This window comes from Sander lucioperca, chromosome 1, assembly GCF_008315115.2.
Source record: "Sander lucioperca isolate FBNREF2018 chromosome 1, SLUC_FBN_1.2, whole genome shotgun sequence".
NCBI lineage: Eukaryota > Metazoa > Chordata > Actinopteri > Perciformes > Percidae > Sander > Sander lucioperca.
The window spans coordinates 11692165-11718082 of NC_050173.1; the positions used below are offsets into that span (position 1 = coordinate 11692165).

The 25918-nt window shown below is 39.7% G+C and overlaps 1 protein-coding gene across 4 annotated transcripts; it reads right to left on the reverse strand.

Annotated features, from left to right (window-relative positions):
* On the reverse strand, positions 1-25625 carry LOC116034975 (calcium/calmodulin-dependent protein kinase kinase 2). 4 transcript variants are annotated; one of them, XM_031277814.2, is made up of 18 exons: positions 25294-25625; positions 19016-19316; positions 17811-18152; positions 14149-14196; positions 13125-13178; positions 11425-11476; positions 11116-11249; positions 10094-10130; positions 9863-9884; positions 9654-9742; positions 7078-7277; positions 6793-6846; positions 6578-6651; positions 6399-6486; positions 5946-6077; positions 5420-5523; positions 5149-5202; positions 1-2806 (listed from the first exon to the last, which is right to left on the reverse strand). In XM_031277814.2, exons 2-18 carry the CDS (start codon positions 19241-19243, stop codon positions 2734-2736), a joined length of 1785 nt encoding a protein of 594 aa, XP_031133674.1. In that variant the 5' UTR covers positions 19244-19316; positions 25294-25625; the 3' UTR covers positions 1-2733. The 4 variants fall into 4 exon arrangements, with proteins under 4 accessions (XP_031133674.1, XP_035853858.1, XP_035853899.1 ...); XM_035997965.1 differs by lacking the exon at positions 25294-25625 and adding an exon at positions 24969-25082 and having other exon boundaries at positions 17811-18154; positions 19015-19316; XM_035998006.1 differs by lacking the exon at positions 5149-5202 and having other exon boundaries at positions 17811-18154; positions 19015-19316.
* Between the last annotated feature and the right edge of the window lie 293 nt (positions 25626-25918).

Consider the following 25918-nt stretch of genomic DNA (forward strand, 5'->3'; position numbering starts at 1 on the left):
AACATTGCAGAAAGGCAATTATATTTTATTCAAAGATGAACAAGATACAGTTTGTATAGAATAATTAATTTAAAGGTCCCGTTTTGTTGTCAAAGACCTCACATGCTATGACAATACATTGGTGTTCAGTATGTTGGCATGCATTTAGGGAAAAAGAACATCCCAAAGATCTTAATGAAATCAATTTACAGAGTGTGAATCGTGTGAACAATAAAGGTTAATCACTTAGCCGGGCCCTTCTGACATGAGTGGGCAACGACTGTATTCAAACAAACTACAAGTTTAAATATTGTACGTATAAAATATTCTTACAGCTTTTCTGTGGCTTGCCCTTGTCAGTCAGACCCAAACTGTCCTTCAGTTCATTCTTGTTGGTCGTGGAGGGCAGAATATTCACACCAAAGGGGAAGTTGCTGTCTTGTTTTTCTTAAGCTAAAAACTTTATCTTAGATAACAAAAGCAACATCCAGTATATGAGAATGTAATATCTCTGATCCCTATGTGGAAAGCGTGTTTTAATGAGGTAACATTTCACAGTATAACACAAATTGGAAGCATTTCTGCAATTACTTCTCTGGCTAAATCATGGGCATTAAAAGATCATTGGCTATCATCATTGACTTATATCTTTTAGAAGTACAGTGCAAGTAGTTTTATGGAAATCTATAGCCAGAGTGCCTGTCTCTATTTGCAGCACTCCACAGTGAGGAGTACAATTTAATTAGATCTTTCTGGAAAACACGTTGGGTAAGCAAAAATCAATTAAAATCAGTCAACTGCATACAGCCCTCCTCATCCAGCCACTGTACGTGACAATGTACCAGGGCGTACCACTGCACCATACAGAGAAAGACACATCATATGCATAGTACTAGTCTTAGAAAACAGGCAGTTTAGAGTGACATGCAAGTAGTAAGTAAAAAGAAATCCAAAGTCCCTTTATTATACCTTCAACACATTAGTGTTGACGTAATGTGGAAGCATTAACTGTTATAATTAATATTGTGTCAATATTCTATGTTGGAGATGCATTAAATGCCGTACACTAACATATCGAAATATGAAATAGAAAACATGGTGGTAAACAAAAGGAAAAAAAGACAAGAAAAAATGCTAATTTTCTGTTTTAGGATCATCTAAAGTGAAACATCAATACATACAAAAAGTAGTTTATAATTAATTTGAAATATTTGCAGTGGCCTACTCCTCCGATCAAAGCTGACAACTTTTTAAGTTCAATACTCTACAAATATGTCATGCATAGATTTGTACAAAAAGTCTGCAGCTGCACTATGCTTCCATCCCGAATCTGACTTCGGTAGCCAGTTCTCACAACTTAGTGAAGAACAAATAGTTTAAAGGTTTGTTTACTTTTAAGTTACTGTACTATACTTTACAAAGTTAGACATAATTGAAGTTTTTGGTGTCCTAAAAATGTGAGCTTTTAAAAAACACCAGTGATTCTTAACAATACAAAACAAATAAAACAAGAACATTTACAATTTTAACTTGAGGTCATTATTTTCTGTTTTCAGTCTACATACAAGCATCCACTTTGAGAAGTGAAACAAATACATGACAGTTGAAACTCAACACAACCTTGTTTGTCCAAATAACTTAAAAGAACTTGTTTGCAGTTTAAACAATAAAAACAACAATTTGAACCATTGCAGACAGAATAATTTTGCACCAACACATTCTGCTTTTCTCATATGCATTTGGTAGATCAGAACCTTCGTTACTTAACTCGTTAAGTTATAGCTATATCGTTATAGCTCTATGAATTTAAGAATACACCTAAAAATCATACAAAGATTCCCTAGAAGCACTAGCTTCGGAGAAGAAAATCCATTATTTTTCAATGCAATCTTGTATGCTGTTACGAGGAATTTGATTGTTCACAAAGCACTGTAGAAACTGTTTTAAAGCTTTCTATTGATTGACGTAAATAGGAGCTAGTGATACGACTAAAAGAAAAATTGTGTTAAGTGTGCCTATGAGCGTGCAAATGTTCATAAATAGCTTATAGAGTGTTTGCATTAGGAAAGTAAACACATGCATTCAATGAAGTAAACATTTTTTCACTCTGCTTTTTCATTTTGGGAAAACTGTACAGATTCTTTACTCTAAAATATGTTACAAAACTGGGTACTGCTACTCTGAAGCAGAGTGAACCAGACAATCATCGTCAAGAAACCTGCTCTACTAAAGAGAATGTCGAAGGTGATGGTTAAGACAACCATCCCAACCCCATAAACCATCACCAACTCCTGTTCCCATGCCCTGTATACCTGAAAGAATTGTCAAGTAAAGACAAGGAGAAACACAAGTGGCTAGACTACAATAAAACACAAAACTGTACAGTTGAAGCCTGAGACAAAGCATGCTAGGACTATAAATGCATGCGGGATAAGAGGAAGAGCGTGGGTTGGGCAATAAGAGCTGAAGACAGGTTCAAGGTTCAGGAGGATCCTCTAATGGACGGTTCCCATGGGACGGTCTCAAGTCCCACAACCCCAAACTGAGCCTTTTAAGAGGAGAGAACGGAACGCTTTCAAAGTGTTGTTCTTAGATCCTTCGTTTCTCTTTTTTTCTGCGTCCGCCAGATTGTCCACCTAACCCCGGGGAATGTACACAGGTGTCGGCAGCCAGTATAAAACTGTGAGTAAAGGGGGGTTTGTGCTGTGTGGTTGGAGGCAGGCAGATACCAGCGTGGATAATGAACCCTCTGCATCAGGAAAGAGCCTCATCCTCTCCCACGTAGGGCAAGTCCATACTTCTCATGCCATCACCGCTCTCTTGTTTCCTAAGTAACACACCAGAGACACAGCCTTAGATAACACACTGCTATGTGCCTGTATCACTAAACAGAGAAAGGAATAAGATACTCTTAAGCTATGTTTAGGAACTGAAACCAACCATTTCATTGTTACATAATGTGAGGCAGCGAACACGAAGGAAATGCTGTAGGGCAAGTTTACATATCATACACAAGGGACAACTCAAGAAAATAAAGAGAAGGGGAAAAAAAATGGGGAAACATTATATTAAAAAAGTTAATCATTTTGTCAAGTAGACACAAATAAATATTACTTACAGGTCCTTTGAATAAGTGTGGAGAGTGGGATTCATGCAAAGGATTAAGGAACAACTTAAAAAAAGCATAAATGGATGCTTTGGGCTCATGATGAATGAGTGAATGATACTTGAAAATGCTACTTTTGTTTTGACTGTCAGACAGGCCTTGATTCAATTCTCTGAAGTTGCATTAAGTATAGCACTATTATATGTAGCTGCTTTCACATTAACACTTTATAATATAATGCCAATGAACACAACACCCCAACTTGCAGCCTCAAGTATTACTGCAAAGTTGTATCAACACCTCTCTACACAGTGTCAACTACAACTGGATTACAATTGGGTTGTGGAGGTGTTCATGATATTATGTCCACATCCCCATAATATTGTGCATTATTCCACAGATCAGGTGCTCAGAACATGATAAGCTCTGGTCATTTGTCATGGCCTTGTTCATACAAAATAGTCAAATTTAGCTTTAACTATTTAGATAACTTCAATTATTATAATATGGTATGTCATCAAATGTGATTTTCTGCACTACACACCGCATGCTTCACCAAAAGCACCCTTAGACAAAAGAAATACAGTAAATCAGCTTGCAGGTACTACAGACTCTAGAGCAGGGGTCTTCAATGTTTTTAGGCCAAGGACCCCTAACCTGAAAGAAAGACAATCAGGGACCCCCTACTACATATTGTATAAAATAGAGTTGCATAATAAACAGGGACTACAATAACATGTGGGGTGGCCTAAAGCTTATACACATACCCTATTATGGTGCCCTACAATACTAAGCTATTAAAATAACAATTTATTTACATTTTCATATATAATCATGTTTTAATGTCAAAGACACATAAGCTTAACTGATAGCTACCATAGTGGCTATCTTACAGGCCATTAACCGTATCATCATTGTTGTTGAGGTTGTTGTTTTTGAGGAATAGGCCGATTTATCTTTGCTAATAATATGTTGGATTCATGTTAATATTTTCAGACATATTTTAATTTTGGGGGGAAAAAACTTTCAAAAAAGCATTAAACAATAATTTTGCGGCCCCCCCTGCAATTACTCTGAGGACCCCCTAGGGGTCGCAAAACCCCCGTTGAAGATCACTGATCTAGAGCACAGCACAACATTCCCAAAGATGGCTTGTCCAATCAAAACTAAACTAGCACAGGCTAGTTTACACACTCGATGCACAAGAGTATTTAATCATTAAAGCAATACTAAGAAATACAGCTGCTTATATCATGCCAGGGGTCTTAAAGTACACTATCTAGCACTTAAAGGTCCCATATTGTAAAAAGTGACATTTCCATGTCTTTTTTTAATCATACAGCAGGTAGAAGTGCTATAAAAATTCTGAGAAAGTATTGAAACGCTCAATCCCCAGAGAAATGCACACAGCCCGTATTTAGAAACTGTGCCTTTAAAGGAGCCATCAGGACTTCCGTACAGTTGTGCTGTTGAATTTAAAACAAATACAAGTAAATCATTTACAACATTCTTTTGTTGAAACAAATTTAACATTATATTGAATATAAATGGCACCACTAAAAAAAGAATGACAGTTACATTTTAATGGGCAGTTTTCTACTGATATTTTCTTTCAACTAACACAAAAAAAACAGTTTTGTGTCTATTGCGATATGTCGCAGCCTTTCGCGATGTGTATATTGCGCCAGTTGATATTGCGATGATGATGATAAAAAAAATTAGATATTGTGCAGCCCTTCTACATATAGATAGACAGTTCTGCTACAGTGCCATTACAGTCATTTCCTCAAGACCCGGAAACACTGACCAATCAGAGCAGACTGGGCTTTTTTCGGGAGGGGGTCTTAAAGAGACAAGCACTAAAATGGAGCGTTTCAGACAGAGTGTAAATATAGGTATATTCACACAGACAGTAGGAGAAAAATGTGTTTTTTAATCATGTTCTAGTTGAAACCCAAATTAGTAGTAGAAATACAAAATACAAGTATGAACCTGAAAACAAGCATAATATGGGACCTTTAAACAGTACTACAGCAGGCAGGAGTTGTGCTAAAGTTATTTACCTTCGTTGGTTACAATGAATGTAGCAGTATCTCACATTGCCTGCTCTGCCTTTCCTGCAGGGCAGGAGAGGGAGAAGAGAAATGATACTTGACAAACTACTTGACAAACATTAGCTGACTATACTGTACAAAAGTGAAAAAGGACCCAACAGCTCTAAGTGAGAATATGGCAGTAACATCACACTGGTAAGAGTACTTTGACTCCTAATATTACTGCAAAACCGTTGCGAGAGACTTTAGAATCTTTAATGTGTCTGTAAATAATCCTTACGTGAGCTTTTGCCCTGGAGCACACAAACTGCTGCGGTCCTCTTTACGGCCCCAATCAAAGGGGTTCCCAAAGGAGCGCTTCCTCAGCATAGTTCTCACCATGATCTAAAAAAGAATAGTGAACAATAACACACAAATCCAAAATGTATGCTTAGAAATGGGATAAAGAAAAGCTTTACTTTGATTTTAAACAGTGTCCTGTCGTAAAACAAGGGTGGGGTTATGGTAACAGCAACACTTTTTATTTTATAAACTTCACTTATGTAATGATCACTGTTCTTACTAGACAAATGTACAGAGACTTAGCAATTAATCCAGAAAAGCATTAATTCACAGTCATGTCTCAGGAGGTGACATCTGACAGTTGTAATGCCTCTCTCGGCAACAAACTCAACAAACAAACTGTACCCATTGGTGATATCTGACTTAATGACACCAGAAGCAAAAACAAATTAGACTTGGGCACGAGTGTGTTGTTCATTAATGAAAGTTTTTTTTATGAGACAAAAACAAGTTCATAAACTCACCACTGTAGCCAGGCTGGGGATGTGTTTAACAGAATTCTCCACCTCCTCCTCGGTCACCTCAATCAGCATACAACAGTTGTCATCCTCCGGGGGAAGAGGCTCAGCGCCGTGCCTCGTCACCCATGGGTGCACCTGGATGGAAACGTGAGGAGTAGATTAAGTTAAAGTGATGGTTCGGAGTAATTTCACCCTAGGCTGCTTTGCACATTGACCTCAAGCCAAACAACCTCCCATAAGATTTTTTCCCTTGTTATAACGTTGGTCGGGTTAGCGTTATCAGCTGGTTAGCTTAGTGCAGGCGCTAATGGATCCACGTTTGTATCTCGTAAATTACCCCACTAATAATGACCGGAATGATACCAAACGTGGTTTATACTGCTCTCCATGTAATATCAAATGTGCTTAGATGCAAAATAATGGAAACAAGCATCTTAATTGAAAGCGAGTGTTTACCTTAATCTGTGGGATTGATATTCTGGTCTCTGGATTCTTGTCCAGCATTTTCAGCAACAAATCTTTGAGATCATCTGAGATGTCAGCACTGTTGAGACAAAAAGAATCACAGCTACTGATGAAGTCACATTTAAATCACATTTTGCAAAGTAGAAGATGATCGGAGGAGCAGAACTGACCGTTCAGGTAACTCCACAGGTTGTGTTTTGATTTTCTGGTGAAGACTAACGATGCGCTCGTCCATAAATGGACACTGTGAATGAAAAAGAAAGATCTTGGTTTCAATAGAAGACTAGCAGATTGTCATTTGGGAGAAACTCACAAGAAGACACAGAAACAACAAAGAAAAATCTAAATGTTCACTCTATTTATTTTTGCCAAAGCACACACTCACAACTCCAAAGACGAAGCAGTAAAGTGTCACTCCCATGGCCCAAACATCCAAAGCCTACGTGATAAAAAACATAACAAAGAGTTTACGTTAAGAAATTATTCCATCAATGCATGATAATTGAAATCCACCACTGTACTCCCCATAAATATATGAAATCTAGGACAGTAAATTATATATGAATATTAAGTACTAGTATTCATAAAGATTTAGTTACCAAAAAACAAAGGTTCATGCATTTCTGTAAATCATCCCCAGAGGGCACTAGTTAGCCAACTGTGTCTTCACCTTTCCAGAGAAGTTCTTTCTGGTCTCAGAGAGCGCTTCAGGGGCAAGGAAAGCAGGTGTTCCCACTGTGCTGGTCAGGAGGGCATCAGCCCCCTCAAACTGGTTACTGACTCCAAAGTCTGCTATCTTGATGTGTCCATCTTCTCCCACCAACAGGTTAGACGGCTTGACATCTCTGTGGATGATCCTCTGGTAATGTACTGTTGATAAATTAATTGTAAAAAATGATTACAGCAACAAGATCCCATTTGAGGAATTCTGTTTATGGCGAGATATGATGAAACTTCTCTTACAGAGGGGTCTTAAGTAGAGATGCACCGATTACAATTTTCTAGGCCAATTCTGATTTCCAATTTTTCACTGAGTTTGACCTGCCGATACCGATTTTAGCCGATTCCAATTTCATTTTTTCTAACCACTTTACAGCACACACAAATATTTAATTTCTATCTTTTCTTTAATAGAACATTTTACATTTTCCATAGAACATTTATTTAATAGATAATCGATTGCTATAAAATAGAACTATATAAATTACTCCTGGTGTGGGAAATTCACACACATCTAAAGTGCAATGTTATGGAAGAACCATTTCCTTCTTTTCACATCCAATATCCAACTTAAAAAAAAAAAGATATATATATATATATATATATATATAAATAACAAAAATAAAATAAATATAGCCTTGCAGTATAAAGATATTTCTCAAAACACACACACACACACAGGCCTGTTTGCACGTCAACAGTAATGTTACCTGAAAACATAAACGTTACCGCTCATTTTACACACAGCTTAGCAACAAAACTAAATGCTGAGGGAAGATTACTACGTTATTAATGTTGGTTTTGAGCGGTATGCACCCCCACTAACCTGGAAAAAGTTTTAAACAGTAACGTTAATACAGCGTGTCGGAGGAATACAGTGTCTCCTGCATTCGCTAACGTTAGCTTCTTGTCTCATCTGGGGTCTGATAAACAGTAAATTCATCAAAGTCAGTGTCCACAATGCTATTTCCCGATAAACTGTAGCTGTTATATTTCACGGGACCCGCGCGAGTGCAGTTTTCATGTTCCAGTTGTTCAGCCTCAGAGGGGAGAGAGAGAGAGAGCGGCTGACTGTTCACCTGAGATCAGTAGGGCAGACTGCTCTGCAGAGCCGTGTATAATTACGACTTTATGACATTTCATAAACAGCTGATTGAGCGGCGGTGCCCTGATGTTGTGTGATGTTAATCATGCGGCGCCCGAGTGCATTTGACCGGCATAAAATCGGCATATGTCAGACTGACCGGCCAATTCCGGTCACCAGCCGGTCAATCAGTGCATCTCTAGTCTTAAGATAACATTTTCACCTTCTCAGTATTTTAATTTTAAAGGAACACGCCAACTTATTGGGACTTTAGCTTATTCACCGTATCCCCCAGAGTTAGATAAGTCCATACATACGTGCTCTTTTACAGCAGCCTGTAAAAGAGCAGGCTCTTTGCACGAGACGCATCCAAGGTGGCGCGTGCCATCGTGACATCAAAATGACGTAATATCCTGCCGGCGCGCCCGATTTATGGCACGCGAGCAGAGGTCTCAGCTCCTCACCACGGAGCTTCTCAGGTGCTGCGAGCAAATCACTCCGGCCAAGTAGCAGAAGTTGCAGTGCTTTGCCTTCTGAGAATATAGCTCCCAGTTTTGTAAACACATCAGTTGTTGGCTTGATGATGATGATAACATAAAAAATGGCTTGAGGAGGATTCTCTGGCAGTGCATTTAGACAGGAAGTCGGATAAACATTTAAGCAATTACAGCCATCAAAACATATTTTTTAACCTAACTACCAAGCCTTGTTCAGTTACAGTGACTTATAATGAGATTTAAGTTTCTGACAGTTTCAGTGTCCCTGGTGCAGAGCCCTCCCTCTCCTCCTCTTAGTAGTCTCCTAGACGACCCTTTCGTGCAAAACCTCTCCTCCTGTGCTGAAATACATTAAGATCCACTGAGCTGATGTGAAATGAGCCTTGTGGGTGGCTAGAGTCAAGAACAGCACAGACGAAGGCCTTATGTAAATGGAATGGAAGAATTGTAGTATAAAGACGTATCAAGATACAAAACAGCTTTATCTTGATAGCAGGATTATATTATTCTAATTTAGACAAGTCTGTATATAGTAGACCTTTATCTTTATTACATGGAAGGTATTAGAAAATACAGGCAAGTACAGCTAATTATGGGATATTATTGTGTATTAGGCTAATTTTGCAACAAAAATGTTTAATTTAAATGAGAAATTAGTGTCTGATGATAATTAAGCACCAGGCATAACACAAAACATTTTCAATCTAGGTTGGAGACCTAAGAAAGTATTGAGTTTCCTTTTGTGGTAATTCATTTTAAGTTGCAAGTCAAAATGAATCTAAGATGATTCTATATTAAACTGAATTGAATCAGCGTTCAATCAAAGTGTATCTGGATGCGTAACAAATCATCTAGGAGGGATAGATACACGACCGTAATCACCCATTCTTAATGCTCTACCATGCAGTCACAGACTGAGTGGAAAAGGAGGTTTAGAAGACTCACAATACTCGATTCCCCGGAGCAGATCTTGGAAATAAAAGCGTGACTGGTCCTCACTGAAAGGTTTATCTGTCGGCACCTCCATCACAGCCCTAAATACACACACACACACACACACACACACACACACACTTAATAAACACAATTAGCAATGATAATTAATTAGCTCATTCCAGTGACACAATCATGACCATAAAAGAGGCTTGGCTTACCCTTGATTGACCAGCTCAAAAACTGCGACAGAAACAAAGATGAGGTAAGTGATGAGTTAAGAAGACACAAACAAACACAAAAAACAAGATCTTTTAAGATGGATTTCTAACACCTTTGTTGTATGCTTACTTTATGCATGACTGTGTGACTGTGACTGTGTGTGTGTGTGTGTGTGTGTGTGTGTGTGTGTGTGTGTTGTTCTGAAGGCTGACTGTCTGTCTGGAACGTACCCATGTACAGATGGTCCTCGCTGGGGTCATCCAAAACCTGGCACCAAATCACAGAGAAATGGAAATGAGTGTAAACACACACACATATGCACGCACGCACCACACAGACAGACAGACAGACAGACAGACAGACAGACAGACACACAGACACACACACACACACACACACACACACACACACACACACACACACACAAGATCATCTTTTGTATCCAGTAAAAGCAAATCAAAGCAAAGCAAATGTATATACTACCTGATATATATGTTATATATAACATATATATATATATGCACATTCTCGTCTCCCTCCTTCATTTTACAGTTGAATGGTGGCTAGAACGGCTCCGGGTCAAACTTCAATATGGGATGGCTTAATCTGCGTTATTATTTTTTTTAACGCGTTGTTTTTTTCTCAGATTAATTAATCAAAATGAACGCATTATTTTGACAGCCAGAGTTGCAACACTATCCTACTTCCAGTAATAAGTGCTGTTCTGCACCAGGAGATCTGGTGGGCATTCAGACCACTTCCCTTTGGCAACACGGCTAATAGGCAGTTTCAGTCATTGCTACTCTCAAACTCTGTTTTGCAAAATGCAATTTGAAATAATGGAGATTGTTGTTTTGATACTTATTTTTCCTTCCTTCTGTGACACTCTGCTGAGGCTTCTGTTCACATTGTTCCATTAGTGAGTTGGCAACATACCTTTGTTGCTCTTTGGAGAAAAGAGGCATAATCAAAGGTAATATAATAAGGTAATATAAAGGTAATAATATAAGGTAAATATACGGTTTTAGCTTGAGTTGGCCTGATATCATGTTCAGATTTCCTTTACCTAAATCTAATACCTGCACTTTTTCCTTCCTGAAATGAAAGCCACTATGGATTGGAAAATGTTGTAATTGGAAAATGTTGTAATGTTTGAATACATTACAGATATTGCAACACACAATTCAGTTTAAAACGTTTTTAAGGAAAATCTCAGATTAAGACTAAATGTAAACAGCAGAAATGTACCTACCTCTACTAGTTTCACCACATTAGAATGGTCAAGCTTTTTCAGGATGGCAATCTCTTGATAGACCCGCTCCAGGGGTCCTTTGAGCTGAGGGGGACCCTCGGGGACTGGTTTGGCTCCACGAGGTGGAGGTCTCCCTGACGGAGGAGAGAGGGACAGTGTGGGTGGGCATGAGTCACAGATGGTAGAAGAACAAGATGGGACGAAAAACAGGGTTTCAGTATTGGTTTGCAGTGTTCATGTACCACTGGAGCATTACAAGAGACTGTGTTCTCTGCTGTTTAAGCCATCTGGCCCTGGCTCCAGACTTACGTGGGAAACCTGCCTGCCTCATCAGCCTCCTCTTGGACAACACCTTCATCGCCTACAGGAGAGAACAGGAGACGGATTTGGACAGAAGGGAGGATAAGAGAAGGAAGGCAGAGGGGTTGGGGAGCCAAGTGGGCAAGAGAGCCAGAGAAAAGATGAACAGGGAGGTAGACAAAAGAGGAGAGTAAGACACAGCAGAGTGAGGTGATGCATATATGACAGTGCACCCACTCACACACCTACAAATGAATATCCCAGCACCATTACAATGATTGCTCTCCTCATCTTGAGCATCCTTTGTGACTGCTAACGCTGACCAGCGTCATCAGCACAAAGGATTACAAACGTATAAAAGCTAGACTTACAAAAGAAGAACCCTGGTGCAAAATGACTGAAATGCAAGCATACACGTAATGCACAATGCCTCCTTATCTTAAAATAATACTCCAGAAAATGTGACAATACGTTGACACAAATTTGTGATTTTGGACTATATAAATAAAACTGATGGACTTCTGGGTCTTGTTAGCTAACTTCACCTGCTTCATTTTAAAATTAGAGATTATATACACAAGTAAAAATCTGCCCTGCTTTCTAATTGAACATATAACAGTAAAAAACATAAGGACATAAACAACACATGCATGGCAGACACATTTCAGGGCTAAAGAAATGCCTGGTCTGTGACAGGACTGTGACACTTGTAATTTAAGTGAGTGTAGTTGCTAAATAAAACCTTTTAAAAAGAAGAGGAAGAATAAACAGGGACAAACACAAAGAATAGATGATTTTAAACATCTAATTCAACAGCTAATTTTTGACTGCACAGAACTAAAGGCGATAGTTGAGAACGTTTGAAGTGGGGTTGTATGAGGTATGCTGGTCTACCGCTGACTCGATCGGTTAGTTTGTTTGTGTTATTGTGTGATTATGGTGAATCCAAACTAACCCTTTAAAAACACCAAAGTAACACAATGCTGTTGCCCCCGTCAACATCAGTTCATTGCTCCTGTAGCTCCTGCCTGCTTCTCCAAACTGGGGGCGTGCCGACTGCCATCTACTCTACTAGGTAATACATGGATAATACCTCATCCAACCACACTTCAAAAAACCCAAACTATCCCTTTAAGCATTTATTTTATCATAAGTTTGGCTTTTTCTGCATATTGAATTTTTTTTCTACTGTCTTGAACAATTACCATTCCTGACAACCATCAAGGCAGTGTTGAACAAAAAGAGCAATGTGTGACAGCTACATTGTTTGGTAGATGTTTTCCCTGTTCTGGAGAAATAGACTTTTTTTTTAATAGCCTCAATTCCTTCAGTTATTATGGCAATGATATAATCACTGAATGCGACATGTGGGCTTTGTCACTTGGGAGGAATATTAAAATAATCCCCATGTCATTGCCTGTCAACATCATGCAGCTTAATGAGAATTGCAGAAATAATCGTGACCGGCAAACAGAAAGTCTCAAGCTGACGTGTTATAAACAGTACTCAGCAAGGCACAATTAACTGGAGACATTTTCATATGTGGAGGATTCAAATGAAATCACACCAGCAAATTTGAAAAGAGGGTTTGATTATTATCAGGTTTGTCTGTGCGTCTGGGTAGGTGTGTGACAAGTGAGAGAAAAAGAGACTGTGTTAATAGTTGGAAAGAAATCCCATCTGTATTTGTGTGTGCATGTAGAACTCACATAGTATGTGTTGTCATCCTCATTGTAAGCCAGCTTGACAACACCATAGGAGCCCTGGTCCAGGAATAAGTAAAATGGAACAGAAGCCAATAAAGTGAGATTGAGCAGCTGTCATTCTTCATGTGAAAATCACACTATGTGCAAAGCAAATAATACAAATACACACAGGAACAAACACACATACACACCGACACAAGGGAAGTGTGTGGGCTGACAGTGTACACTGAAAGAGTAGCAGCTGCTTCAAAGTGAGAACAGAGAAATTCAAATTATCTCCCCCTCTCTCTTTCATTTTTGATGTCAGGCTAATTAAGGAAACTGGATCTGGTTTATGTTATCAAGCTTCCCGTGCTCACACAGGAAATGCAGGATAAAAACTAGGCCAAATTAGTAGCCTGTGTGCACAAATTCATGCCCAAAAACAAACAGAGAGAGAGAGAGAGAGAGAGAGAGAGAGAGAGAGAGAGAGAGAGAGAGAGAGAGAGAGAGAGAGAGAGAGAGAGAGAGAGAGAGGGGTGGGCGAGAGCAGGATCTGTTCCTGCTGGGGGAGCAGATTGGAGAGGCAGCACAGAGCTCGTCCTACAGTCCCAGAGATGATCTGATAACAGGAGCCTCTCCAACAGTCCTGAAAGGCTCTAATTGTCTCAGCTGAACACAAAACCACAAACACTTAACGTGTCTACCTTCATGCAGAAATCCACAGCGCCCATGCACATTCTGTCTTATGAAACCCACAATCTAAAACATGCAAAGTACACACACACACTTGTATCCACTAAGCCTCGCACAACCCTTAGAGAGCGCTATTTATACCAGCCTCTCACCCATCTTCCAACTCTCCCATGGTCTGGTAGTATACACAGAGTTTGGGAAATGAGGACAGCTGGGAGAGAGGATAGCAGAGACTGTTACTGCATGTCCCTGATGATATGCGCTACTTGACAGACATGCAATAGGCGGAAGGGAGAAGAAAAATGGAAGAGTCAGTGAAAGGGAGCAATCAGTGAGTTGTCTCTGATGGTACCTTTCCAATCTCATCTTTCAGCTTGTACTGGTTGAGTTGAACACAGTCCTTGAAGAGAGAAAGAGAGGTAAGAGAAAAGAGAGGAGGAGAAAATGGTTTCTTTTCAAATGAAATCACATCAGCTATTTTAGTAGCTACAGTATACATCATGAGCATTCTTACAAAATCGTCTTTTTCTAAGAAAGCCGTACGAAATGCTATGCAATAGTATTTTCTTTTTTACGTTTCCATTTCCAACCAAAACTCGTGAGTGCAGCATTTTGCACTTAGTGTACCCAAGGGTGTCAGTATGACTCTGCAATCACCGTCCCACTTCAATGTCATTTTTCTCCCGACGTAAAACCTCTACAAATACAGGTTTGAGCTTAGAGAGGTAGGATGTTTTGCCAAGCTATCACAGTTTTGCAGTGCATTTTGTAGTCTTTAGAGGAAACTTAATAAAGAACTAGTCTTGTACAGGTGTGTAATCTATTCTGGTGAAAAGCAAGTGTGAATTTAAAACAATGAGTGACAGCAACACATTCAGTGTTGAGAACAACATGAACCCAGCCTACAGAGAATGAGTCATACAAACACCAAGGCATGCACTGACTAACCAGCTCTTTATTAAAAAAACACACATCTAAATGTAATTCATTTGATTTTTGGTCTCTGAACTACATTATTAAAAGACTTAAAGGAGAATTCCGGTTGATTTCAATATGTAGCTCTGTTGTTTGTAAATTTGGAGTGCTGTCAGTAGCGAGAAAAACAAAAACAATCGGTGTTGCCTACACCGTGTTATCCTCCTGCTAGAGTTAGCACCCAGGAGGCTGAAACCGGGCAAGTTTTAAACATGCTTTTAGCCTCTTAACATGTTCGAAATGTCATTACAAGTGCCTACCCATGTGAAGTGATTCCTTCCGAGTGAACACAGTGAATCTGACTGCAGTAGATGTGAAAGAAATGCATAAAATGTGTGCCAATTCAGCTCTGTTTAGTTCCAGTGTTGATACTGCAAGGAGTGCTTCGGGACCATCTACAAACTACACCACTGAAAAGAGATACAAAAATATTTTCAAAAATAGGCATATGCTTATTTTCTTAAATTAAGTGCTGTAGTACAACTAGCAGGAGACCAGTTATAATTGAGGCATGTTTGGAGACACCTTACTTACCTTAGATACCTTATTTAATCATTAAATTAATAAATATTTTTGTATCTCTTTTCGGTGTTGTAGTTTGTAGACGGTCCCGAAACACTCGTCTTGCCGTCTCAACACCGGAACTAAACAGAGCTGAATTGGCACACATTTTATGCATTTCTTTCACATCTACTGCAGTCAGATTCACTGTGTTCACTTGTAATGACATTTTGAACATGTTAAGAGGCTAAAAAAACATTTCAAACTTGCCCGGTTTCAGCCCCCTGGCTGCTAACGCTAGCAGGAGGATAACATGGTGTAGGCAACACCGATTGTTTTTGTTTTTCTCGCTACTGACAGCACTCCAAATTTGCAAACAACAGAGCTATGTGTTGAAATCGACCGGAATTCTCCTTTAAGTGCCAAAAAGATAGTAAGATGATGTGTGAATATAGAATTAAGAGGAATTACGATGACCAACAGCATTACATGACACTTTACAGTAACGTCAAGGCTTGACAAGGATGTCTCCACCATAAGAGGATATTTCAAAATATCTCACCTAATTAACCTTTACTAGTGCAGTGCCTGTTGAAAATGTGCCTGTTTGGAACGGGCCGATTGCTTGGCTTGTGGTATTGCTGCTTTTAGAATTCTTCAAAACCAAATTGTATCCCAAAATTACTTACAGAAGGACCCCAAACCACAATGCAACTCCACTGTATAGCCTACTACTGACTTACAGTGTAGGCTACGTCTACATCAGAGGCAGACATTGTACTGCTATATTTACCTGACAGAGAACGCTGCAGATTCAGAATGTAATCACAAAATATCACAATGAAAATGTGGAGTAATCAGACATTAGCCTCATGGACTCATGGCGCTCCCCAACTGGCCCGTTATGACAGCTAATCAGCACCTATCTGCGTTCATCAACCACCAGAACCGGACCATGTGCGTGCGCAGAGAGAGAGAGAGAGAGAGAGAGAGAGAGAGAGAGAGAGAGAGAGAGAGAGAGAGACGTTGTGTCGTATGAGCGAACAAATTTAACACTTCAGCAGAGGACGTGTTCATTTCCATACAGGTTTAGTAGCTTGATGCTTAACGGTGAAGTAGGGGATTTGATTCGCAGGGGTATTTTGGGCGACCGTAATGTTATTACTGTTGTAAGTTAGCAGTAGACTTAATTAACCCGACCCAGGGTGAGTCTGATGAAAACTGATGTGTCTGCCCGGTTCAACTCTGAGATTTTCTCGCATTGCATCGCTATGTGAAGGAATAATCTCCGAGATTACGTTATGTTCTGCCAGCTCACAGCAATTTAATACAATAGCAGGAAAAGAGTCCCCCCCCCCACTGTTCTAAAGCGTTCTGCATGTGGCGTCTGCGTGTGATGTGCAGGTTACCTTCCCCCCAAACACGCTCCCAAACACGGACACACATATATATACAGATACGTCTCGCTTTATAAGATAGATAGCCTGCATCACGCTCTGTCTGCACTTGTTGTCTGTAGCTGGTTGTGCTTTGCATGTGTGGGATTCTGAAACGTCCTTAAATTCGGGAATTGTCGTTTGTTTATTCAAAGTCAAAGACAGTCCAAAGTAGTGCAACTTTGCACATTTTTGTGGATCTAAGGCTTATGTGACATTTTAGCTGCCAAAGCTCCACTGCTCTGTCTCTGGTCCACAGTTTGAGAGGGGGAGTGGCCAGCTGCTAGAGCGGCAAAAGCCAATGTGTGCTTCTTTTACCTATATATTTAACTACATCTTTTGCATTTCTAATCCAAACAACGTCAACTTGGCACTGCACTTACTCATGCCCGTAGCAAGACACCTGTCAAGTTTGAAATCCATCGGACTAACGGTTCAAGAGATATGCGCATTACATACAGACAGACAGACAGACATTCCTGCAATTTATAGATAGATGTGTACTTTCTTTCCACATCTACAATATGTAATTCTGTGACAGCAAAAAATGTATATAATTCTAAAGGCTCTAAATATAGGACAACCTCTGCAGCCCCTACGAGAGATTCTACCTACATTTACAGGTTTCTGCATCTATGTGTAACAGGGATCACAGCTACTACCTACATCTACTGAGACCATAAGACCTTACCTTTGCATCCACAAAGTCTTCACTGAGTGTGTTGCTGCTTTTAAGACAAATGCACATGTAGTTCTGCTTTACTTTCAGACAAGTATGATGCTGAACATTTTGATAACTAACAGATGTTCAAAATGAGCACAAGCCTGGCTCTGTGTGAACATTAGTTAGTTTGTTCATTCATGTGTAACGCTTTATGCAATACAGCCCTTAAGGGAGTACACTGGTCAGATGGTGCTGAGACAATCAATTATATAATCACAATTATAACTCTGGCTGTAGCCTCATATTAGCTAACTTCCTGGGATTTTTTTGTTATTTATAGGGCTGTTTTGTGTTAGACGTATTGTTTGTTTGGGGACACATTTTAAGCAGCAAAATCAACTTCCTAGAAGGTCTTAAATTTCAAATTCTTGACCATACCTGGAGGTCTGTGATGGAAACACTGTGGGACTCCACCGTAGGCCGGCGGGGCAAGCGTGGAGAGGAGTGGGGTGATGTGATGGGAGAGTAGGGCAATGATGGGTAAATATAGCGCCCGTTGAGTCCTGGTGAGCTGCAGGGTGATGTCGCAGTTCGTGAGCGCTCCTGCAGAGATAGTTTCCGGTCTGACAGGGTTAATCGTCCCCTTTGCTCTTGGCTTTCGGGTAGCAGAGCCTCCGACTGGCCGACTGTGTGGGACAGCAGGTCGCAGGAAGGAGTCCGGAAAGATGCCGCCACAGAAGAAGCTTGCGTGGGCGTCTCAGAACTGTCCATTTCTTCGACCTGAGATGTGATGCATTTAAATCTTATTTATTTTCTTAATGCATGGTCACATATGTAATGTTGTCTACGTATAGGCATTATAGGATGGTAAATATGTAGTATTTAGTTTGTATCAACTTTGAAACAATGCCGTTTGTGCCTATTTTCCAGCTGACATTCTACATTTCAACTCAAGGCATTAATATAAGTTAATGCGAGCTTTGCCTCCATTTTATACCTTTGTGAAATTAATAAACTTTAGTAGTTTTATGTTATGACTGTGTCAGGTGTGTTAAATGTTGATTCCACTCATGCTAATGTTTCCTAAATTTAGATTTATTTATGGATCTACAAAACACAAATGAATGTAGAGCTGCAACGATTAATCGATTAGTTGTCAACTTTTAAATTAATCGCCAACTATTTTGATAATCGATTAGTCGGTTTGAGTATTTTTTTTGGACAAATGTAAAAATTCTTTGATTCCAGCTTCTTAAATATGAATATGTTCTAGTTTCTTCTCTCCTCTGTGACAGTAAACTGAATATCTTTGAGTTGTGGACAAAACAAGACATTTGAGGACGTCATCTTGGGCTTTTGGGAAACACTGATCCACATTTTTCACCATTTTCTGACATTTTAGAGACCAAACAACTAATCGAGAAAAAAATCAACAGATTAATCGACTATGGAAATAATCGTTAGTTGCAGCCCTAAATGAATGCATGGGATATAATGTTAAAGTGAGAACACTAACTTCCTACTTGATTTGATGAAGTCTAGGAGGTATGAAAAAAGAACTATGGCCGTGTCAAGCAATCATTTCATCCAGTATATGTCCAATTAGGCTCCAGTTGAAACTCCAATTAGGAGTTTAATCTTACCTCCTTCTCCCCAGCTTCTCCAGGTGGTCTGCTGGGTTCGTACTCTGTGACCACGATGAGGGACTCCATGGGGTCTGGGGAAGGCGTCTCAGAGTGGGTGTTCAAAGGTGGAACGGGACAGCTGCACAACAGATCAGGCAGGGGTTGTGAGGGCTGTGCTGGGGGTGCATGACCGCAGGGGGCCGGCGGCTCAGCAGAGGGCCAGGGAGTTACGTGACAAGGAAACATGGTGCCTCTTCACAAAGACTGACAACCACTGCTCCATCAGATGAGACACTCGGGGGGGGGGGGGAATTGGTGCCTAAAACAAAAGGGCAAATTACAGAATAAAAAAATACACATGGAGAATAACGGCTGGCTTTTCAGACATCTACTGCCCTATTAACAAGTGGAGCCCTTAAAGGGTGCAAAGTACTGAGTAGGACAGAGCAAACTGACAATGGACAGAAAGAGTACATTCTGATTTATCTTTAAAAAGCTACTTTAAAAAGAGTACTACCCTTTTGAAAATCTAGTAATAACAGTAATATATAATAACAGTAATATTACAATATTGTAAGGTTGACAATGGGTGCTTTCACAAAATATCTTCCACATTTAGATTTTAGATAAATAACCATCATAATGTGGATATAATGACTAAAAGCAAATAATAGAACAGCTAGAACAGTCTGGTAAGTTCAGAAAATGACACCACTTTACTGTAATGCAGCCTTTGAAACCAGGAAAAGCCTAAACTTACCATGTAACGATATTACAATTCTTCAAAATCTAAGACGATATCTAGTCTCGTATCACGATATCGATATAATATTGAAATATTGCCCAGCCCTAATTGCATCGATTCGTCGCGATGCAGTGAAAGACAATAAACCATTATTCTCTACTGATGTTTCTTGAGGATTTTCTGTTTGCTGCTTTTTTTGTTTTTGCCTTTTGTCTGCTGTATTCAGACTCCGCCACATTCAGGAAGTGTCTTTTTTAGGGCAGATGCAATACAAATGGGAGTTCATATATATATCTGATTGGTTGAATTTGATGATGAAAAACATGTGTAGAGATGGCGCATCGTGATATCGAATCGTTGACAGGATAATCGTAATCGAATTGAACCGTGAGACCAGTGAAGATTAACACCTCTATCCTAGACCATATATTATGCAAGTAGGAAGAACAAATATCAATAAACAATAACCTGGCCTACGTGAAGTATACTCCTCATGCTATCTCAATGCCCAGTGAATTTCTTACTGTTTTACAAGTGTGGCCATGCAGGAACGGACTTAAAGCAACTGTGAAGTAGGAGTCCAGATAAACAAAATCTGAGGGTAAGCTAATTATATCTCTTTAGCCAAGATTAGTTTAGGGCTGGTATAAATCCTGTGACAAAGTATGACAAAATGTATATATATGCACAACTAGGGCTGGGCAATATATCGATATTATATCGACATCGATATATGAGACTAAATATCGTCTTAAATTTTGAATATCGTGATATGACACAAGTGGTTTTACAGTAAAGTCATTTTCTGAACTTACCAGACTGTTCTAGCTTTTCTATTATTTGCCTTTACCCACTTAGTAATTATATCCACATTATTGGTGATTATTTATCAAAACTCATTGTGTTAATATTTGTGAAAGCACCAATAGTCACACTACACACTACAATATCGACATTGAGGTATTTTGTCAAAAATATCGTGATATTTGATTTTTGCCATATCGCCCAGCTCTGTGCACAACTAACGCTTAATTACCTCTGCACACAGCTGGAGCACAGTGTTTGACAGGCAAGCATGAACCAAGTTGTGGGTGTAATAAAAGGGTGTGAGAAAAAAAACAGAGATGTTGTTCACGAGCTGTGAAACATACGTAGATACAGCTCTTTCCATATTCAACATCCGTGAGTCTGGACTTGTTCCACACATTCTGTTAAGTGCTAATTAATGCATGCAAACGGGTCTCGTATCACAAACTTCAGCTCAAAATTGGACAAAGTTGACATGTCTATAAAAGCAACAGTTCAGTCTGCTTTTAATGTCAGTTATACAACATGGTTAATTATTATATGTAAAGCATCTAACCAATATCTCCAAGTCCACTCAGCTTGTTATCTGCACATTATCCATGATAGGAATGGAGAGAGAAGGAAAGGAGGGATGGAAAGAGAAAGAGACAGAGACAGAGAGGATCTCTTGATTTCCGTCATGGTTTTGACAGGATTGTGGCACTGTCTGTGTGGGAGCTGAGCAAATCTCACAGACGCAGGAAAACAAAGGAAAGCCATAAGAAAAACAAGACGGTGGGAGCTCCAGCCATATTGAGAATGAGAGCTATGTGTGGGAAGAGACACCCACTCCAGGTGGCCTCTCTACCTCCATTGCCAGCCTATATATAGCGATGTAAACTCCCAAAGAGGAAGAAAGAATCACCACACATTTACAAAGAGACTCATACTAAGCATAACTGTTTTAATGGTCAGCAACTCACTTCCTGGTCTTGTTGACTGCCTGGTCTCTAGCTGTAAATTTGCCATTACAAAAAGTACTCCATCGTCATTTCTAGGGGTGTAATCATGTAAATCACAAGTTTTTATCACGATACGATACTATATTGATTCTATGGACAACTATACAATATTAGCTGATATCGCAAAGTCTGCCATAATACGTTTTGGATTTGATTCAATTCAGGAACCTGCGATCGATATGAGATAATATCACATGCCCGTTTAACACAATCAGTTACATTTATATCAACTAACAACTTGTTTCTTCCACACATTTAAATAAAAACTATTATTTTTAATTTAAAAAATAAGTACAAAGTGGGAATTAAAAAATAAAGGTGCATCTTAAAGATGATATGTGTCGATGTTTTCACTTTGCATCGATGATATTGGATCGTTGATCATTGAATCGATATATCTAACCAGATCGATGTATTGTTACAACCCTAGTTCCATGGTAGCTAGGTTACAACCCTAGTCAAAACCATGGAATGTTACAACTTGTCCTACAATACCCAGTATCAAATGCAAAGGCTTTGGGTTAGGAATGTCACTTATCTCTGGAAGAGACCTAATAATATTCTTTTCCTCAAGTCTGTCTAACATACACTCACCTAAAGGATTATTAGGAACACCACACTAATACCGTGTTTGACCCCCTTTCTGCGCAGAACTGTCTTAATTCTTTGTGGCATTGATTCAACAAGGTGCTGGAAGCATTCTTTAGAAATGTTGGCCCATACTGATAGGATAGCATCCCCCACACCATTACACCACCACACCACCAGCCTGCCCAGTGGTAACAAGGCATGACGGATCCATGTTCTCATTCTGTTTACGCCAAATTCTGACTCTGCCATCTGAATGTCTCAACAGAAATCGAGACTCCTCAGACCAGGCAACATTTTTACAGTCTTCAACTGTCCAATTTTGGTGAGCTCGTGCAAATTGTAGCCTCATTTTCCTATTTTTAGTGGAGATGAGTGGTACCCGGTGGGGTCTTCTGCTGGTGTAGCCCATCCGCCTCAAGGTTGTGTGTGTTGTGGCTTCACAAATGCTTTGCTGCATACCTCGGTTGTAACAAGTGGTTATTTGAGTCAAAGTTGATCTTCTATCAGCTTGAATCAGTTGGCCCATTCTCCTCTGACCTCTAGCATCAACCAGGCATTTTCGCCCCCCAGGACTGCAGCATACTGGATGTTTTTCTTTTTTCAGACCATTCTTTGTAAACCCTAGAAATGGTTGTGCGTGAAAATCCCAGTAACTGAGCAGATTGTGAAATTCTCAGACCAGCCCGTCTGGCACCAACAACGATGCCACGCTCAACGTTGCTTAGATCACCTTTCTTTCCCATTCTGACATTCAGTTTGGAGTTCAGGAGATTGTCTTGACCTGGACGACACCCCTAAATGCATTGAAGCAGCTTCCAAGTGATTGGCTGATTAGATAATTGCATTAACGAGAAATTTAACAGCTGTTCCTAATAATCCTTTAGGTGAGTGTATTTTCCCAGTAGTACCTCTACATTGTCATGACTATTCTTAAAAGCAGACACTCTAGTGGAATTTACTGTTCAGGTAAAGTGATCCTTCATTCATCTGAAAAAAGAACCTCTTAAAATCCAGTTGGACTTTTACTCACACTATCACTGCCACCAAAGCAACATAATGTGCCCTGATAAGTGGAATGGGCCTCAAGGGAGTACAACATATAGAGACATGACCCTGGATGAAACTCGCAATGCACCAGCTACAGTGGGCTTTTAATATCCCGAAAAGAGAGGCAATTTACCAAACTCGACCTACTTTAAACTCAGTTAAATGGTAAGGCCCATTTCCATTCACATTAAGAGGTTTCTGTGCAGTTTCTACATTGGTGATGGGAAAATGTATTTTACATGATACTAACACTTATAGCAAGACACACAATATCACTGCAAATCTCATTCTCCGCCCAGCAGGGTTTGGAAATTAGCCCTGAATATCAGTCAGACAGTAGTCCACTTTGTCTTTGGTGGTTTAATGTCTGCATTCATTATCTGGCCAGCAGGATTTGCAGTAGAATGAGAATTCAACAAAAGGCAGCTGAATGCCAGCTGAGTTTCTAACGATGTTTCGGTGTCAACAGCCACTATATTGGAAGTGAGTTTTTGAAACTGTGAACTACTATTAGCCTAAGCACTCATCAGAATCCCTTACCTTGGACCTGAGAAAGCTACTTTGACAGAACATTGACACAACTAACCCACAAATTAGGGGGGGGGGGGTTAGGACAAAACAGCGTAGCCCCAAAGTCTAGTTCCTAGACAAAGACGCTTTATATGGATGACTAAACTGCTGGCTAAAGCCCTAAACTTCCCTGATCCCTGGTGATCATACCAGCTAGACGAAGAACAAGCAGTTAGATTTGAGCCTTGTGAAACTCCAACAGATGCCGCCTAGCTCCAGATGCCGTACTGCGACTCTTATCATAACAAAAGTCGCATGACTGACCTGACCTTCACTATATGAGCAAGAGGGGAGGGGGAGAGAGGAATTATCAGAGCTTGCAGGAGGTCCAAGTCATGTACAGCATTAATAACAACACAGACACAGTCCCACAGACATACAAGTACAACACAGTTCCATCTGGAGCAGAGGAGGATCCCCAGCTTCATTAAAAGATCAACAAGCAACCCTGTCAGTGATCTGCGGAGCCGTGCAAGAGATAAGCTCCTGTAAATGGAGGGATGAGCGTCCTCGACCAATTTAACTGCAGTGTTATCGCACAATCACAGCTGAATAGTACTTAGAATCTGAAATCTCTAATCAACCTATCAATAACAGTCAACATATTCAACTCCAAAATGCACCACAATTAGTCAGTGTTGTGAAATAGTCTTTAGAATTGTTTACCCATTATCAACTCTGAATCAATCATCAAATCACAGATTATATTATTAGGGCTGCTACAAGATTATTTTTGTTAATGAAGTGTCCGAAAATGGTGAAAAATGAGCAACATAACATCCAAGAATCTAATGTGACATCTTAACCACACCACTATATCATTATAATGGGGCATTCATTTTGATCAGGAATTTTGCAACTCCTGTTTTAAGTTTACGGATTAATATAATTGTTGGTCACATCCCAAAATACTAATGAAAATACTGAAAGAGATACAATAAAAAAAAACAAATAACATTAAGGTCGATTATGGATGCTGTCTATTATAAAGGACATGCAACTTTGGATTCTTAAAAAGATAACAACAATAGAATCAGTTTTACAATACACATATACAGACAGGTATTAACTAAACGTTGACGCAATCAAACCATAGACCAAGACTCATTAACGTTACCTCGTTTTCTTGCGTTAACTCTGAAATTTAAGAAATACAAACAAAGGTTTAGCTTCCCTAGTGCAATTACGGTCATGATAATCTTATACTCACAACTGAGAATTGACTCTACAGTCTTTTTGGTCGACGCTGTCACAAAACCACAGAGGAAACGAGCGTCACCGTCGTTTGAGGTTCCATCAAGCTAACTTAGCGCTGAGCTTCACATAGACATATATATACTATGTGAGCTTCAAAGCCAAAACAGCTCAGCTAACGTCAGCAGCTGTCTCAACTGTCAAGATCCAGATGTTGCTGGGCAGGAGTCAAGGATGCTAGTGCGACTGAGTAACGTCCACAGTACGCCCGATGTCAACGCTACACATTACAACAAAAGCCAAATCATATCTGTAAAAAATAAATAAAAAAAAAACATTACCTTAACGTGTAATTTAGGCCTACAAGTCAGAATTGTGAGGTTTCTTCTCCTTCTTCAGCTGTGGTGTAACGTTACAGTAAGTAGCTTCTGTACTACTACGACAGCTAGCTTAGCTGTTTGAGAAACAGTGCAGACTGATAACCGATGGACCAATCCAGCTGACCACACGAGTCCCGTGCTTCACATGGCGGAAGTGTTGAGGAAACAGGCAGTGTGTTAATTTAACGGTAATAGTTTCAGCAACATCCTTCATTAAAACCTACATCCTCGGAGGAGTAGGTTGGGCTACCTTTTGTTCTCCTTTTCGGTTAACTCGCGACCTCAACCAAAACACTTGGTGGCTCTTGGGAATTTCTGCTTTAAGCACTTTGTGGCCAAGTGGCTCCCTCTTGTGGTGTATTGGAGAGTTGCACTCCAACGTTTGATTTTTCAAGATGCACTGAATTTGCTCAGCATGTGGTGAAAAGTGTATACCTTTGTCACACAGACTGAAAAATGTGCATTGGTTTACAATTCCACTGACAACCTGAGCTGAGAACAATGGAGCAATTTTCAGACATTGATCAAATGCATTCACGACATGCAAGGTGTAACTGGTGAATTTTACCAACCTAGTCAAATAATT